General features: G+C 41.9%; 1 protein-coding gene and 1 long non-coding RNA gene across 4 annotated transcripts in view; one reads left to right on the top strand and one right to left on the bottom strand.

Moving 5' to 3' along the window:
• Positions 1-461: 461 nt before the first annotated feature.
• cusr (Copper-only SOD repeat protein) lies at positions 462-18,633 on the bottom strand. The gene is made up of 12 exons (XM_037098080.1): positions 18,284-18,633; positions 13,367-13,496; positions 12,373-12,814; positions 9,131-11,213; positions 8,345-8,444; positions 6,810-6,887; positions 5,463-5,561; positions 5,088-5,220; positions 4,771-4,885; positions 3,439-3,563; positions 2,208-2,288; positions 462-1,322 (listed from the first exon to the last, which is right to left on the bottom strand). Exons 3-12 carry the CDS (start codon positions 12,410-12,412, stop codon positions 1,216-1,218), a joined length of 2,961 nt encoding a protein of 986 aa, XP_036953975.1. The 5' UTR covers positions 12,413-12,814; positions 13,367-13,496; positions 18,284-18,633; the 3' UTR covers positions 462-1,215.
• LOC119019484 overlaps positions 18,516-19,516 on the top strand; it is a 36,406-nt gene continuing 35,405 nt past the window's right edge. For 2 of the 3 annotated variants that reach the window (XR_005075063.1, XR_005075062.1), the window contains exon 1: positions 18,516-18,652. This is a non-coding gene — a long non-coding RNA (uncharacterized LOC119019484). The remainder of the gene's footprint in view (positions 18,653-19,516) is intronic. The other variant, XR_005075064.1, reaches the window with a different exon arrangement.

Raw genomic sequence — 19,516 nt, 5'->3', positions numbered from 1 at the left:
TTCAGGAGATCTGCATGCTTTGCAGAAATAGGAGAAGGTCAAACGTCTTTCTGTAATTGTGTAATGTGTGTATGATGTGAGTAAATAACATTTAAGAGTGCTCTAATTGTTGTATGCTCTGTATATGGAAAAGACAAACAAATAAACAACACACACTGTCAGTTGGGGCAGTGCAGCAGCGGTGAACACATTTTTCACAACCCGGCAACCCAACAATTGTTCCCAATGTAATCAAAAAGCAGTAGTTTGCTACTTATCATTGTTAAAGAAGTTAGTCTCAAATGGCTCATTTAATGTTGATTGGCAAGTGCAACCAAAACATTTATATAAGAATTCTCATTTCATGAAATGCATTGCCGGATTACTGTCCTGTATACTGGGTTCTCAAGCACTTAATGTTGTGCTGCGATGTGTTCAGGGGTTTACACCGAGGGGAAAAAATGACAGATTACTGGCGTACAAACATTATTGTATTTTATTCACAATTTTCAAGATATTTACACACGATTTGACATGGATAAATGGATAGTGCATAAACAGAAAATAAAGTCTCAGTATTGGAAAACGTACAGCATTAACTTCACCCACCCTCTTACAGTAATAGTCCAAGTGAATACAAATGAACAATAATTGTTACAGAAACCTGTCACTTCTATAAAGGCTTAACTTAACAATCAATGGATAGTTTGTTGAAGAGGATGATTACTGTTAAATGTGATGGCTTTCCATCTGTCTATCAAAATAAGCCACACGTGAGTGGGCACAGCAGCTTCAGTTTGGTGTAAATTACATTTAGTCACAAAGTAGAAAAAAACATTGTGCTCCTGCTGTCTGCTTGACTCTAACAACCTGACTTCACTGACTAAATTAAAGGGACCCACGATGATCAACATCCAATATACACCTGTGTCTGTACATTTTATACATCACCTGTGCCTTTTATTATGACAAGAATGTATGAACTATGAATTTTGCACTGTATTTGAATTCACTGATATTATCATGTTGTGCCTCTTACCCAAAGAGTTAACTTTAAAAATACAAGATCACTATTTGTTGAGAAAAAAAAAAAAGAAAAAGAAAAAAGAAAGTAATTATTGGCCTGATGATTAATTAGATGACCACCGTATCACTCGTCGGACCACATTTCATGAACATATTCACAGTTTTACAACGAGAGGATCCATGTGTCCGCACTTGTGATGCACGGTGAGGCTATAAATAAGCTGTAGATGGCAGCAGGCGGGCGACAGCAAACATCAAGCCAAGAAGAAGAGTTCCTGGTAGCAGCTGCAGACCTGCATTTCCTGCAGTTCCTACACCTGAGGACATCGCATCACATGAAAGTTAAGTGTGACTCATTGTGTTCAATTTCTGTACACAGGGATCGTTTTCATAGAATTTATGACCAGTTTACAAGACTTTGTTGTTGTAAAGTGCCTATCAAATAACATGAACTGGCTAAGACAAGAGGAAGTAATGCGTCAGTGTAAGAAGTGAGATTGCATTGTGCAAGTGATGTTGAATTCAACAGCCTCCAGAGTCTAATGTCATTCAAATTACATCATTGTCTTGTCCTGAGTCATTCTTCTAATCAAGTGAAGAGGCCGGGGACTTGTTTGAAAATGTAAAAAGTAACCGAAAAAAAACTAAATAGTCAAACATAAAATGGTTCCGTACAGCTCGACCAGCATGATTTAAGTCTCCAGAAGTCCTGACATCCTGCATTGATTTGGAAAGACAATATTTACACCCTTGGCACACAGCCAAGCTCATACAGGGCTTGTTAACAGTGTTAGCTTAGCAGCTACTTAGTGAATAATTTGGCTTTGAAAGGGTGTATACACTGTGTTTTCAAATAAATCTCAGGGCTCCTGGAGACTTGGATGTATTGAGTCATTATTACATTTTAAAACAAGTCCTCCTCTAGGAAAATGCTGCAATGCTGGTTTGCTGTGAAGCTCCAGAAATGACTTGACTACGTAACTTGCCCTGACTTTCCATCGGCATGGGGGAGAGTTGATAATGACTGAATTTTCATTTTTGGGTGAACTTATCCTTTAATATCTGCCAGGCGTTCAAGATAATTCTTAAAAAATACATATAAAACCTACAGTCTTGTTGATTTTCACAATCTCTCTCTCTGTCAAAATCAATATTTATTGTACAAGAGAAGAGAACTCACACACGATCCGGAGTGTACTTACTTCTGCATGTGTCAGACTCTCTAAACACTCCCATCTGCGCGCTGGTTTTGACCGACATCAGAAGCGCTGCGCTGACATTCCCTTTAAGACACAGACAACAAGGCAAAGCTTAATTACACATAAGCAGTAATTACTCATTTGTTACACTTGATGATTCCTAGTCTAAAGCCAGCTACGGACTTCTCCGTGAGGTAGTCCGATGCTGATATATCAGAACTGCTGCAGTGTAGTCGCAGATTTTGAGGTGCGATTGCTTTAACAGGTACTTTTGCATCAGACAGAGATCCATGTCAATAACTCACAATCATTTTCAACTCTCTCAGGCACAGAAAACGTCATCACCATCGCCGGAATCACACTAAAAGAGGGCTTCTGAGGAATCACTGCAAAAGTAAACTCTCCCTCACCCTGTGGGAGACTTCTGAGAGCATAAATGCCCGTCCTGTGCTATACTGTGTGAAACCTCTGCACAGACAGTCCTCTGTTCCCCCCGGGGACAGAAAGTAAGACACAAAGACAGTCAACTCCAGCATCGGGTTTCTGAGCAATTTTTTCAGGTCTTCTAAAGATTTTCAATGCCCGTAATTGTTCATTGTCCTGATGAACACAGCCCGGACACACACAGCTGCGCCAGATAGGTTCTGGAAAACCTGTAGTAGCTGAAGTGTTTATGGACTTACATGCTGTACATCGGTCCAATTATATGAGATTATATCAAACATGAACCTTTGGGCGTATTTGTAAAAACAGAACCGATGTCGTCCTGCTCTTAGTGAAGGCACGCAGCACTCCCTCTGCTAAATCAGCTTTGAAGAATGATTGATGTTTGTTTTATTTTCGTTGCCATTCCCATTTCCTTCTTCACATACCACTGAGGTTTTTGCCTTGGATGACACCTGGAGATACAAACCGCCGGCCGGCAAGTTTAACTTAACAATAAGGGCGTGTGTCCCTGAACACATTCTTTTGAAGGAGCTTTGGCGTGTTACATCAGTTTTGACTGTCACAAACACTCATTGTGGCGTCTGTTAACAATGTCAACCACATGGTTGATTGGAGATGACTGAATGAACTTTCCATAAATGATTTCCAGTATGAGTAGTGGAATTATACTCACTCACCTCCTCAGATCATCGGCAAGTGCTGTTGAAATCTAACACAATTTCGGGCAATTTTGGGCAATTTAGACGCTCAACTGTGTAGATAGGGGAAGATCATGTTGTTGCCTTACCAGAGACCATGTAGCTGACTGTCTGGCACTGTCCATTAGCTGCAGAGCGGGGAGAGTCAGGCAGGATGGTGACACTTCCCCTGACTGTCCCCAGGACATTTGCGACCCTCGTACGGAAGTCCGTTCTGGGGCAAAAAGAAATGAAACATCAATGTAAATACTCTTAAATGCACATCATCAACCACTGTGTATTCATCATCATAGCAACATCAAAACAACACATACTTTATTATCCTGTATTGTTTCATTTTTTATGAGTTGTTCTTGTCAGGTTTATTTTTATGATACATTATTTATTAATCTGTTTGTATACATATATACATATATGTTTTGCTTTGTGGGTCGCATAAAGGGACAACTTGAATTTCTGTGTTTTAGAACGATGAATAAATTGACAACCACAGACACTTCATATCAAACATTACTGTGATTTGGGCATCGAAGAGTGAAGACAGGGCAAAGAGGGCATTATTTAGCTTGTTATTGTATGTGATTATGTTTCTACAAACTGGATCATTTCTTTGGGCAGGATCAGCAAACGGAATTTTGAACCTAGTACAGTAGGCTATTGTGTGTTTGCCAGTTGTGGTAAGAAGGTGTTTGGTTTCCTCAACGGCTGGATATTTTATGGAGATTAACCGGCTTTACAAATTACATTTTGAGTGACAAGGCTCAAAACAATGGAGGGCGTGCAACCTTTTTTCAATCTCTTTTTGTTTCTGTCTTTCTCTTTTACTAGCAATGAAAATGAAAAGACTGAATATAAATGAAGAAGCCCTATCACGAAACACTCAGAGACTGTCTTTGCAATAGTTTGACGATGACCTCGTAATTGGTATAGTTACATAGCGCTACATGGAGAAACATTTTGTTTTGTAAAATTTAAAAGAAAATACTATCCTAATTACATTGTAGTGCAGTGCACAGAGCATGTCATATTTAGAGTGATTAGAGGGCATTTAAGCATGTTGGGTCATGGAGGCACCAGGGCGATGTGATTGAGTCCTCCAGTGTCACCTAATATGAAAAACATCCTTGATTCATGCCAGATAGTTAAACAAATCTATCATCTCTATAATCCATACCAAACTGGAGCTCAGCCTTAAAGAGTCCCAGAGTCTGATTCTACCAGTGACCTAACAAAAATGCTGCCCATGTCTGCAAACCACCACATTTATGCCATCAGAAAGGTCATCCAGTATTTACAGAAGCAACACCTCTGTAGCATTTGATTTCAAGTGACCCTTTAGGGCAAAGCACTCCTTGAAAGTCTGCCAAGAGATTTAAGATACACCAGTGAGGACACGCAGTCTGAGTTTTTATTACACTCACCTGCTGAAGTTAGCCACATTGGGAAAGGTCTGCTCTGCTGAAGGGGATTCTGGGAGGATTTCTGCACATGCGATGATGCTGTCGCCGCTCATCAGCACCAGAGATCTGCCGACCACTGCGAACACAGACAAACATGAGCGACGTCTGTTCTTCTCACATCATTACATACAGCACATCATGAAATATCTTCATTCATGTCTTTGGATGCGCAAGTCCTAGAATTACTAGTAAAGGATCAACAATGCGTTTTCCTAAACACTTGAATTGTTGCCACTGCTGCACACAAACACACACCCATTCTGACGCGTGTGTTGTACCTGTCTCGTCTCCAGTGAGCTGGATGATGCTGTCCGTAAAGACCTGTCCCTGAGTCAGGCTGACATTTCCTTGCCTTGCCGACACCTCTCCCATCACACAGCTCAGAGGGTTTTCCAGTGAACAGCTGGAGCTCTGAACAGGGAATAGAAAAAAGGAAGTGGATTACATGTCACACAACAAAAGGGCAATTTGAGCACCATGGCTCTGAATGGGGTTGCGTCCCTTTCTATACACTGCACATATCAAATATGTCATTAGATTATCTGAGCAAGGTCATTCATTTTGAAATCGTAAATCCAAGTGAGAGAGCCCAAATCACACAGAGCACTGGGCTTATGAATGTAAATGGACCAATGTGACACAACTGGGCTCACCACTGATGTCATGTTGAAGGGATTGAATGTGTTGCCCGCTCTGCTGCACTGGCTGTTGGTGGCACCCATTTGGTTGATGAACAATGCTGCTTCAGTTGCCTGCAGTGACAGGTTAAAAAAAACAACTGTGAGGGTGAAGGTATTGTTTGTCTGTGTACTTATGTGACTGTGCCCTCAGTTTGTCTCATGGATACAGAGAGAAACACACACACACACACACACACACACACACACACACACACACACATTAACAATGAACACAGGCTTCATAAACACATGTATAGTTTCCTAATCCTGCTGCATTCAAAGGCAAGGAAATTAAGTCACTGGCCTCAAACCAGCCCTCCATCCTTACTGTCCCTACAGCACAACCTCATGCCCTCACATTCCAGGAAGCTGGATACATGCATTACCCTGAGAATCAAGCAGCAAAACGTTTTCTTGAAGACTGTCTCATGTCTCTGGATTAATGTCCTTGGGACTTTTTCTAAGTATATCTGTAAATTGAAACTTAAAACATTTCCTTTGATGCTGTCATTCAAACAGCTCTTGCACTATTGCTGTGACTTCGTGCTTGACATGAGGGCTTCCTCATTCTCAGACACCTGCACACCAGCCACATTTACATGGCAGTGGTTTGAGAGCTACTTGAATCTGTGATACAGTGGTTTTACCGGGTGCTGGATGTGAGAGCTCTCTTATTGCTGGGTCATTTTATTTTCCGTTTGTCCACTTTCACCTTCAGCTTCTCAGGTATTTCCCCTATCACATAACTTTTCCTTGAAGGTTTCTTTAAAAAGTGCCTCTGTGTATACTCAATCCAGTTCTCTGAAAAGCCCTGAGAGCCCAGATTGATTTCATGAGACGTTGTTTTTCACCCTCTCCTCTAAGGAAAAATCATAGCCTACACCCTGTCTGAAGTGGGTGCATGAGCCAGCCAATCCCAAATCAGATTTGGATTTTACACTAGATAGCTGTATGGAGACATTTTGTTTTTTTTCTTTTTCATTGTTATCATTTTTTATTTTTTTTTTACATTTTAAAACAAGTTCAGAATGCTACATCACTGTTTTGCTGTGAAGCTTCAAAACTTCACCCGACTGTCAACCAACAGTAGTGTGAGAAGCTAAATAACTGAAAATTCATTGTGAGGTGAGCTGCTCCTTTGAAAGGCTTGAGGAAGTTCATGCCACAGCTAGAATTCATTTAATATTGTGGCTGATTGTTGATAATTGATATCTCATTTGTTCCTCTTCTAATTTTTCATGTTACAGCTCTAGCCGGAGACTTCCCTGTGAAAATAACAGCACTTGTGTATCTGTGTGCAGTATATCACTCTGTCCTTACATTTTGTCTCGCTGATGACTGAAGTCTCACCACCAGTGTGAGATCGCTGAAGCTCCCGTCAGGAAACACCTGCTGGCGCTGAGAAGAGAAAGGAGTCATTGTGTAGAGACAACCACAACTGGATGCTTGCTTTGCTGAACTATAAAAGGCAGTTAACATGGACACCACTGGAGTGTGTAGCTTTTGCGTAAAATTATGATAGTTTCTAAATGTTATGTGTTATGTCATGTGGCATTCTTACACTCACTGTGATTCCCTGTTCATTTAGCCTGAACCAAACTAGCAGAGGGAACACATCTCTTTCTCAGACGACTGTTTTCTGTGGCCGCTTGGGCGATATTACAAGCGCTCGTCCATAGATGCAGAGCAGAGCTCAGTATGGGGCCTCTGGAGGGCAGCTGACAGATGCAGCTGTTCCCTCGGTGAGCTTCCTGGTTCAGGGGGCCTGTAGGTCTCACTGGCCATAGCAGACGGATGTAAAGCTAAGCTAACAGCCTCGCCCCTGCTCCTCGTTGCAGCTTGCTGCAGCCCACCGCAGGCATAATGAATTCAGTGTGTGTCCAGCGCAGCAGAACTACGTGTGTCATGTTTTTGTGGCAGCTTGGCTCCTGATAAGTTAGCCAGAAAGAAAACCGTGTCTGTGGTCTGTGGCTATCAAAGAAAACCATCTGACCCGAAAACCATCCTAATTCTTGCAATTTGCTGCTGTCATGTTGTAACTTAGGTTCCAGTGAAGGGCTGGGTGCTTCTCATTGGAATGACTGACACATGGTTTCTAGGAGATCACTGCACTTCTAGATTGAGGAAACATACATTATTAGATATTTTACATGACTGAAGACAATCTACAGTGTATCTCTGCCTCAGTTCAGCCACAGATTTACACACAGTCATGGCCTTTGAATGCTGACCACCTGTTCACAAACCCAGTGAAGAAGCAGGGGAAACCAGGCCTTGTAAGCACAGGTAGAAACATATGTTGAAAATGACAGCCTTGTTTATGTCAGTCACATGTCAGTTGATGTGTTTTGACATTTTGCACTGTGGCAAAGCTCTGCAATGTGTCCTTGAGCAACAAAAATTGGGCAGCAGGATTGAGACTATAATTGCTGCTGTGAGCCACACACAGATTATTTATGCAATATCTGAACGGTGGTGTGTCAGACAGGAATACCTGCTGTCTTTCTTGAAGGAGTATCCACCGAGATCACACATGACATGATGACCTCAGCAGACATGTGAAGCATGTGCTTCACCTCTCCTAAAGCTCGGGGCTAAATTAGCTGCTATGAGCTACACCTGAACGCACACACCTGTTCGTGTTTAACTGTTGCCTGTTGAGTTGCACTGCATGTCAAGTAGGCAACAGTGTTGACCACTGCATGTGTGTGGCTATACTGAAAATGTAGTCACAGAAAGGTAATAAAAAATCAATTGTGTGATAAAAATCTTGGTGCAGAACATATTGTCCTGTACAAATATGTACAATAAACCGGCAGTTGTGGGAAAGACTTTGGCTGTTGTTGGTTTCTTACCATTATGACTGTCCCAGTCACTGTACCGTTGAATTCAGCCCTGGCGAGGGTCCATTGTCCGTCTGTGTCTCTGTCAGCTGAGACGTCAGCACAACGCAGTCTGTCGACAAACAAACATGCACAGAAAGACACAAAAACACAAACAAGATGAGCGAAACTTCTCCAAATCCTGTTGGGTTAACCCTGAGAACGTTCTCCTTTACAATACTATGTTTAGTCATTCTCTGTCCCTGAGGTAGATTATCTGTTTGTTATAATACAAAACATGACTCCACGTCTATGACACCCTACACCTGCAACTGCCCTCAATAGATGGGCCAAGTCTGGCAGAGGGACCCTCGGGGTGCTGAAAATAATGTCTGCTCGTGCTGAAAAGGCATCAATGAGCAAACTTTCTAGCTTCTAGAATTAAAGCAGGTGATATTATGATACTTCCTTATCAAACAGTTTAAGATTTCTTATTGTTTGGTCAGTAAACTTAATTTCACTTCACTTTTATTTTACTTAGCAACTTAAATGCAATTTTGTTTAAATTTTATTTATGTTATGATTTAAAAATAAATAATACTTCTTTTTTACAACAAACACCTAAGTTTTCTTCTTCTAGGAAGAGTCCTCTGCTGCAGTATACTAGTGTAAGTGCTCACTGTTTCTTCTTCATATATATATATATATATATATATATATATATATATATATATAGGTGGTGACCCTATATGACATATTTCCTCTTATCTCAGTCTACTGCCACTTAGCACAAACACATAAATGCATACAGGTTCTCACCTTGATCCGTTCACGTAGTGAATAACAATTGATCTCCCCACGACACTGAAGGGTCCCGTTAATGGCATGTCAGGATCCATGTACGCAGCCTGAAACTCAGTGAGGCCATTCAGTGTCCCAAACTTTCCGCTGATGTCTCCTATCTCATACTGGTCAACTGTGCCAGTTCCAGATGCGGGGCTGTTTGATATGTTGATGGCTAAAGGGTTGAAGTGGCCTAGGATGTTTGCATTGGAGCAGGGCTCTACGCTGCCTGGTATGAGGGGCAGAATGTGTACGTGGTAACCGCCGGCTAAGGAGTCCAGATTCCTCAGAGACACGTTTATATGTGTGGGGCCTTGTGGGACAGCCTGGGAGAACTGTATCTGGCCACTGGACATCCCAGGGCCAAACCAGCTGTCAGTGCTAGCTTTAGGGACCCGCACCATTGTGATGTTGGCACAAGCGATCCTTGGACCTCCTCTGTCTGCTTGATGGATGACCACAGAACGACCGATGATGCCAGACTCGGACAACCATGAAGTGACATCAGTAAAGAAGTATTTTGCTTCCACACTGCCAACGCTGATGCCGAGGTTGATGGTGCTGAGTTTGCTGGAGAGGTCTCCCACCTCGCAGGATAAGGGACTGGATGGGCGACAGTGGAGGGCATAGCTGCTGTCTGACGTGTTAACATTAAAGGGGTTCCAGTGTCCTCCTGTTGTGCTGCAGCGCCGTTCATCATCGTCCCGCTCTGAGCTGATTGGGTATGTGTGAACATGCCAGTTGTGGTTTCTGGTTGGCGTCATTGTGGGATTTCCATAAGACAAATCCGAGAAGACGGACACATCTGACAGGGGGTTGTTTTTCAGCTGGGTGAACAAGATCTCACCAACCACAAGCCTCTGGAATCTGGCTCTGGCTACGATCACTTCACCTGGATAGCTGATGCTGGCACAAACATACCTAGAGCCATCTGCTTGGTGGATCACAACTGAGCGGCCTACGATGCTGTTCTTTCCAAACAGAGGGAGGTTGAAGTCCTTGAACATCACGTCCACCGTGTTTCTGCCTGTGAGTAACATGTGCTTGGCGCTGAGGTCACCGACCTCATACATGTCGTGTGTTGATCCGGGCCCATTTGGATATGTCGGGGCGCTTGTGTTGAGTCCGAATGGATTCCAGTGGCCGCCCACATTATCATTTGAACACATGCTTGATCGAGGCAACCTGATTGAGGGGACGGGAAAATTATGGACATGGTAAGTGCCGACTCTGTTCTGTAAGTTAGTCAGGTTCACCCTCACCTCTGTCACATCAAACGGGGAAGCCTGGCGGAAGCTGAAGTATCCTCTGATCCCTCTCATATTCATAACAGCGCTCACCTGTTTCTGTGGCACAGTGTAAATCTGAGCACACTTGAAAGTTGACCCCATGCGAATGAGAAGAAAGGTTGTGTTGACGTGGAAGCTGGTCAGCTCCAGACGGGACTTCTCAGGCTGTAAAGGGGTTCCGACTTTCACCACACCCAGCCCTGTCAAAGCTGAGGGATCTAAGCTCCCTAGAAGAACACTGCAGTTTGCAGCGGAGCTCGTAGATCCATAGAGGGTGGTATTGGTTTGTGAGGCATTGACCTGACCGATGGTAACCAGGTCTGCGAGCAGCCTGGTGTCAGTCTGTCCTGTGTTGATGCGGATGTAAACATTACCTGCAACGGGGCCGTAGAACCTGGCCTGATAAGTCATGAGCGTTTGACCTCGACTCACAACAGTGCACACTTTATTGCCACTACACGTCTGCAGAGTCAGCGAGAAGTCATCCAGGTTTGAGGTTTGCTCAAAGAGGCGTGACACGTTGACAGTGGGGTTTGAGGCCGGATCAGCGGTGAAGGTGAAGACGCTGGAGCCGATATTCGCTTCAGTACAGGGCTGAGCGTCATGACCGTACTTGACAGGGAACTGGCTGAGGGAAAAGTTAAGCGAACCACAGGTTCCGGCACCCATCACGTTTACGGTGGCTGTCTGGGAGGTGGAGTTAAACTGCACCTGTCCCATGACGCCACCCATGTTCAGAGGTGCCAGAAACTGAACACAGGAGGAGGCATCTGAAAAGGACAACAAGGAGCAGGCGATCATTAGTGCTCAAATGAAACCTTCTTAATCATCTCTTCATGCTGAAATTTGGCCAGTGAAACTTGTTTATTTATGCATGCTGGTTTGTAACATTAGTTTATAAAACTACTAACTAACTTCTACTAACTTTTAAAAAATATTTTTAATTTATGTGATTCCACTTTTATGTGTAAAATGCATACATGAGGGTCAACTGAGGACATATTCATATGAGAGAGTTGTGACTGGTCAACACTATTTAGAGACTCGCTGCCAGTAAACGTCAGACTAATTACACCTAATCACTATACTAAGTCACAAAGTTACTAGGTTAAGTTTTGAACAACCTACAATCACTTTAAACAATTCTTTTGTGAGGCCACACGCTGTATGCAGTCGTATTTTAAATTAGGGTGTGTGCGTTTTTCAGTTTTGATGATATATATAGTGGTCACTTTCAATTCTTTTTTAGTTTTATGGCCTCTATGGTATTTGAAATGAGAGTTAATTGTGGAAATGGGACTTTCACAATGTGACTACACTCCTGGTCTAAAATCATTGTCACTAGCTCTATTTGGATTTGAACTCTAGTTAAAAAGATTAACAGGACAATAACATGTGTGTTTTAAAAGCAAACCATTTGATTTCTCATTGATGGGAAGTAGTTTTAAGTTGCGCATGTCACAAACCTTGTTTATATGCTTATATTAACTTCAAATAACCCAACAAAATGTATTCATGAGCACTGATTTATGGCCGTATAATATAATGATCAACTTAATATAGGCAGAGGTCTGAAGAAAACCCTCTGGAAGATCATTATCATGTGATAAATCCACCCGGTGAAATATCTGATTGTTTGTACGAGCTGAAACATATGCCAAGGATTTTTGTATTCTGTTTATTCCAGGAGACTACACACGTTTAACGTCAGAACGGCATACAAGCAAGATGGTTGATACGTGTCAATTTCCACGTTAAATCACAGAATCACATTCAATTTCTTTTTTAGTTTCAAGCCTTTTTAAGCCTTTTTTAAGATCTGCAGACTTTCTGTCCTCCATGGATGAACACCCCTGACACAAACAGTAGAAAGCTGAGTATGTTAATCATTACATGAAACCATCTAGTCAGAGAAAACAAAATACTCACCAAGTAAAGAAAACAGCAGGGCTGCTGTCAGAAGGCACATGTTGGCAGATGTGTATAAAACACACAGCAAAGAGAAAATGCAGTCAGAATTAGAGGGAAAATCAGAACTTCACTAAAGTCTTGTAAATCCTCTCTGGAGTTATAGTTAAGAAAACCAGCTCAGCACAAAAATCCGTGAGCAGCAGAAAAATTGATGGAGAGCAGCATGAGTGTGTCGTGTGTGACTGGTTTTCAAAAATGCGTGCAGCCTCCTGTGTGCTTCTGTTTTTCTTCAGCAATCTGTCTGTGTCAGCCTGTGATTGGTCAACAGGGCGACAGTGCCTCATGTAAGGAGGCATGGGCGGGAGGATGAATATTTGGCAGCCCGGATGGTGGGTGGAGGCGGCCTGTCCCTGTCGTGGCCACGCACAGCTCAAAGAAGAATATAGGCGGAGGGAAGCACCTGTTGAACATAGTGTTTAAGTGTTTCCTGGGTCGGCTCAGTTCAAAATGTGAAGGAAATGTTGACTTGACTTCACAGAGCTCACTTATATATAGCATATATATATATATATTATAGTATATTAATATTTTGATGGGGTTTTGTTGATATATTTTAAAGGGTTTTAGTAGGTTTTATGTTTTTTTAAAGATTACACTTCATTACTTTGCACTACAATTTACTGTAATAGCAGGGCTTAAAATGACATCTTATACAATTCACAACATCAGCATATAAGGGTGTGCTTGCTGGCTCTATAGACAAAGAAGATGCCCAGAATGGAGCTTGCTGCCTCACAGTTTCATGGTTTTCAGCTTGTTCTAATTTTACCAGACTATTTCTGCCTCTTCCTATTCTTCCACACACAATATGACTCAGCTGCCCTTGTGACAGGGCTGGGGGTGAAAAAAAGGTGGAAAGCAAATAGTAACTTGTTCTAAGAATAGCAGCCCAGTAGACGGCCCATCATTGTGGGGCTGTTTTGGGGTAGGCCACGCGGCTATTTACACATACTGGAGGGCCTGTGAAGAGGCGCAGGTCCTTCATCCAGCTTGTTTAGATCCCTGATTGCAGCAGGAGTTGGAATCGTGACGTGATCAGGTCTCTGGCCCTGCACGTACACACAGGTTTAACTTCTGCATACCTGGTGACATATGGAGAAAACAGGCACAGACAGCAAAAGACTGTGGTAAATAATATTACAGTAGAGCAGAGATGTTACAGTGGCAGTAGAGGGGGATGCCCTCCACATCAGCTTTAATTTCTCAAAATGATTGGGATATTGATCAATAGTTTTATGAAAGGACTTTGAGAGTAAAATGATATAGAATTGGAAAAAAGACATACCTTTAAAGACCTAAACCTTTTATATCCTGTTTATGGACACCAACTAATTATATTATGTTTTGAAGAACATGTCATATATGAACTATCTTGAAAAAGAACAGTACATCGTTGATGCACTTTTAACACAAATAAGGTAGACAAGCATTCATGTTAGCACATACACAGCAATATAACTAAAATGTACAAAATGTAAAGTGGTTCCCCTTTAGCACATTAAAATACTATACTTAAAATCAATTTAAATTTTACAAAATTAGTAGTTCCAAAATAACAGACTATAAGTCAATTTATATTTAACATACTTTTTGTCTAATGATTGGTCTGCAACAAGTATGCACTGACTGACACAAAGATACACAGATAGAACAGAGGTTTATTGTGTTTCTCTGGTATTATAAATCAAATCAATCTAAAAAGACACACAGAGTTACTAAAGACCATGATGACTTTTCACATAGAACTGACAAGTCATGGAAGTATGAGGAAACATGTCAAAGATATCAAGGATGTTGGCCAGTGGTGCTGACAGAATGAAACATGATAACATCTCATCTTGTATTACACAACTGTATTACACAAATTGAAAAGATTTTGCTGTGATAGAAAAAACTACAGAATAATAGAGCCCCTTTAAAAGTCCAATTCCCAGAATTCCGAACTTGTCATAAATGGCCGCCAGTTTTGGGCTGGTGGCCGGCCCGATCCACCAACTGAAAGCATCTGTTCATGATGTGGCTCAACAATCAACTAACTTACAAATTGGACCTTTAAAAGGGGCTCTACGGAGCTTCCGTCTTCTGCCTGAAGCCAGAGTGGTGCGTTTATGTTAGCGGACTCCATTTCTGAACTAACGTTAGCTACTGTTGCTCCCTGTTGCAGAAAACCTGGCCCGAGTCCTTCACAAAGGAATCCACAGTCCATCAAGAATTTAACAACTTAAACAGGTCATCCACAGACGGGGAAGGTCTCATTTTTCATGTCATGTTACAGTCCTCTCATGTATGGCCAATAAATAGAACGATTAATACATGTAAATTGCTACAAATAGTTGCATAGAGCTACTTTTAGTATTTTGAGTGAACATATATTACCCACACACACATAGATGCTGTCTGTAGATAGTTTCCATACATCCTGCACTTCATCTAATTTGCACTTTTTGAAGAGTCACGGGAAAGGGGATCAGCTAACCAACCTAATTATTTCAGTCCTAGCTCATTCAGTTTGTCACAAGACCTTCATGCAGTGAGCATCAGCCTTGAACCCTTCTTCTTCCTGTTTCCTTTTTGGCAATAAATCATATTTCTAAGAGGTTCACATGAATTCATGAATATCAAACTGGAACAAAAAGAGAGATGCTTTTTAATAGACCTGTGCCAAGTCAGACCATGGTGAAATCTTTTCTTGGCACGATGTTTTGTTTGGCTTAACCAGCTGGGCGGGCTTGGGTTTCAAATCGTGCTCATCTCATGTTTATCTTTTGAATCTAGCCCCGAAAAACCACATGTCTGTCTGCATTATATTTCTTTGAGTAGAACGGGTTCTCAAGGATCTCACCTGATCATGTCTGTTGATCACACACATGCGTCACACAGCCAGATTACTAGGAAAACTGCTTCATCCATTTTTTTTCTCCATCTCCCAATTACAACTTTATGTTACATGTACAAGTGTTGTATTTTCATTTTGTTTTGATGACACAAGACTGTAAAACATATGAGAACTTGAAATGAGTCAATGTGATGCCTTTAACATTATGATACACAATAGTAGGACCTACCTACATTAGATACATTTCAGTGTAATACTCTAACAACTGCTCAGGAGTTTCGATTTATGCCAAAGTCAAACACATACAAGAGTTGGAATGTGAAATTGGCTGGCTTGGCCTGGGATTTACTCGAACATGAATTGTTTTACTCTCAGCCGTAAGAACAAACCGGCCTTACAAGAAAGTCAAATTCCACATGATTACGAACACATGCTCAGCCTTTCTGACAAACTATCAGCTCCCCAGGATCTCCTCTGTCCCCTGCTTGTCTCACAGACCTCCTTCAATCTCCTTCTCCTTCAGCTACAGATTAGAAAAGAGTGTATTTGAGAGCCATAAATCAAATTCAGGAAACTTGTTACACAGGTGGAGAGAAGAGAAACTAAAAGCCTCTTCACCTTGCTTGGTATTGTTCCAAGGAAACAACACCAAGCAAAACCTGTCCGAGAATGTTGTGGATGCGTCGTTACGTACAAGTAAATCAGAGATGTATTTAGGCTCGAAACCACTTTGCACTTTATACACCAGTAATAATAATAATAATAATAGTAATAGGATTTTTAAATGTATCCATTGACACACAAGAAGCTCAGTGCAGTGCTTCAAGGGCCGGTGTAATGAGCTCCACTTTCTTGGTGTTAGTGAAGATTCTGGATAAATTTGTAACGTCCTGTAGAAAGGTGGCTGACTGTCGAGTCTCATCTCCAGGCCGTCATGTACTGACGCTGTGGGCTGTCAGCTCAGGTCAAATGCCAGCCAAAGCATCTACTGTGACGTCCTGGGGATGAAACTCAAAAAACACTTATTGTGATACTCAGGAAAATGCTGAACATCAGATCTGATAATGTCAACTTCAAGTCAACGGCAACTATACAGTTTATACATACATGATAACATATGTTTCATTTGCTTTAATCATTTATAATGCAAACAGTGTAAGTGCTGTATTTTTATCTTATCTATCTCATCTTATCTTGTTGATCTGAACATCCAGGGAACAGACATTGAGATGGTGACACCTTAAGAGCACCTGGGTGTTCACATGAACAATAAACTGGACTAGACTGATCACACTGCAGCTACATCTATGAAAGGTCAGAGCAGTATCCATCTGCAGAGGAAGCTCAGGTCCTTTGGCGTCCAAGGGCCACTCCCGACCTCTTTCTATGACTCAGTGCAAGTGGTGGGAGCGTTGCAACACCAAGAGCAGGCAGGATGATGGACTAACTGTCATCGCTGCTGGTGATGGAGTCCCACCCCCTGCAGCACTGGGCAGCTCCTTCAGCAACAGGCTGATACAACTGTGTGTGAAGGAGAGGTAGCACAGGTCTTTCCTTCCTGCTGCTGTTAGACTGCACAACCAGCACTGCTCCCTGTAATCCTCATTCTGCACTGTGCATTTAAACCGACAAAAAAAAAAAAAAAAAAAAATCCTTTCTGTTTTTGCAATATCTGGTAATTTAATATCCACCCATATTTATTATTTGTGTTTGTGGAAAAAAATTCACTGCTGTTGATTTTGCACTATATCGTGTTTATATGTATATACATCTATTCTATTTTTATTTTTATTTATTTTTATTTTTTTACCTTTTTAAGTATATTGTCTATTTTTGCTATTGTTTTTTGTCGTTTGTAATATTCTGTCGTTTGGCTGCTGGGACAAACAAATTTCCCCATTTTACGGGACATTAAAGGATTTATGATTCTGATTCTGATCTTATTCTTTGTTTCCTATTCTATCTTACTGAGCACTCTATTTGCATAGTTGACTGGAGAGCAACTAGGCATATGAAGGTATATGACCAGTAAAATTTCTCTCCCGTGTCTCCTCACTTGTCAACTCAGATTCTGTGATCACTTCATTATATTTGGAATCCTTGTCTGGTCCTGGTCATTTGGACACCCACAGGCTCACAACAATAAGGCACTGAGATCCATTCATCAGCTGGTCTCCCTTATCTTACATCACATCCGGTTTGTATTTATAGATGTGGAAACGAAATTCTGTGACAAAAACGAATCTAGCAGTCACTGTAGTGTTGTGAATATATGTTTGTCTAAACTCTTGATTTCTACATCATTTCTCTATACATTGGTTATACTGGGGTCTGCAACATGCAACTTTGGCTTTTATCTTTCTTGTTCGGGGTCGGGGTTGTTTCTGTCTTGAGTCATAGAAATCTCTGACACACACACACACACACACACACACACACACACACACACACACACACACACACACACACACACACACACACACACACACACTTTTTATCTGATCGATGCAGCCATTTAGAAAAAAAGAGACTGTACTCCCGTAGTGACGTTTGGTAAAGCAAGCTGGATTGTGGCCACTAGATGGAGGCAGTGTTGCATATTTATGAGCACATGCATGAGTCACATTTACTGTTAACTGGGATACAACCAGATGCTGCCAGAGCCACAAATGATTCAGTCTACGTGACAACATGAGTAAAAGCTTGAGACACAACTATTGAGGTATCATTTTAGTTTAGTATCATTTTCAGATTAGTTTATACAGGGGGCACACTTCATACGAGGCTGTAGCCTGGCAGAGAGCGCGTTTGACGGTCACTCCAACAAGGTAAGCTTTATTTTCTGATGTACTTTCACAAAGAATACGGCGAAAAATGTGCTAAATATCAAAAGGAACCCACGTGTTCTTGTCCAACGTGTACTTTAATATAGTTTTTATACGTTTAAAGCCTTTAACATGAAATATATCCATCACTGTGTCTGGTGAACGAGCTGGGCACGTCTGAACTGGGCCAAACATAAATAATACACACCGACAGCAGCCCGCCTCGGTCACGTGCGCTCCGTCTTCAAGCAAGGGATTTGCCAAAAAGTGCGTCACACGCCTCTGTGAATGAAACGCCACTTCCTGCCACATTGTGAGCCGGCGTTTCCGCCTTAGCCGGCTTACTAGATCTACACAACATACGTGCCGCCCGCTCCGGCCGCAGGGGGGCCGGTCAACACCATCGTGTTGGTCGCACGTCAGTGACAGTCCTCCGACTCGTCGTGCCTGAGCGGAACCATTGAATTCAAACAGTGAATCCGAGGGAGAAAAGGTCCGGGGACGCTTGTGTTTGTGCGGCTCGACAGGCTGTCAGGCTGCTAACCTGAACCTGGGAGCCGGTGATCCTCACAAGGAGGTATTTGGATGACTGGGTTCACGTGTCGTCACGTTCAAGTCAACACTGCGTGGATGTATGTTGTTTTGCGTTCTGCCTGTTCACTGTCTACATGTTTATGGGCCACACGCGGACTCTGTGACCATAACAGCTTGGTAACCCTCTACTGAGGTATTATAACCAATGTTTAAGAACATTTTGTCCAGCAGCAGTTATCTGGGGCGTTCAAACAGCTGCACCATTGTTTACTTTCAGTATAAATAGCTGTTTGTTGTCATTGATATCCTGGGAGACTCTCTCTTTGCTCTCACCAGCACTGATTTAGTCACACAGTAACATTTCATTACAGTAGCAGATCTGCAGAGTGTTTTCATGCATTCATTCTGTATTAATAGCTGACATGTTTTCTCACTGATGAATGTTTAATGTTGGAGGGAAAACATAGCTCTTTAAGTTACAGCCAGGCTTTGCAGTGCACCTTTTGTATTCAGAGGTCAGGGTCAGCGCCTCCTGCAGCTGATACAGATTCACTCGAATACTCACACCCCACTTTCAAGAACAAACTGGAAAAAGAACACTGTCTCAGAGCATTTACGAGTTTAAGTTGCTTGCTTTCTTGTTGGTGGTATTCAAGTCACAATATGAGAGATACGCTTGTAATTATTCCCAGAAGGGGGATTCAAGTGTTTCAGCAGCACAAGGACAGAAGTAAGTACTGATGCATAGAGAAACCTAAAATAGTTTAATAATTACAATGAATTACAATCAAAGTACAAGTAAAAACTAAAATACCGAATTGCAAATCACAAGTCAAGAGTAACAGCAAAGCCCCTATGTGCAGTTTTACAAAATGTATATGGTGTCTGTCTGATTCATATTGGATGG

The sequence above is a fragment of the Acanthopagrus latus genome, chromosome 1, assembly GCF_904848185.1.
Source record: "Acanthopagrus latus isolate v.2019 chromosome 1, fAcaLat1.1, whole genome shotgun sequence".
Classification (NCBI taxonomy): Eukaryota; Metazoa; Chordata; class Actinopteri; order Spariformes; family Sparidae; genus Acanthopagrus; species Acanthopagrus latus.
The sequence above is the reverse complement of the archived record's forward strand: the minus strand, read 5'-3'. Positions and strand labels throughout refer to the sequence as shown.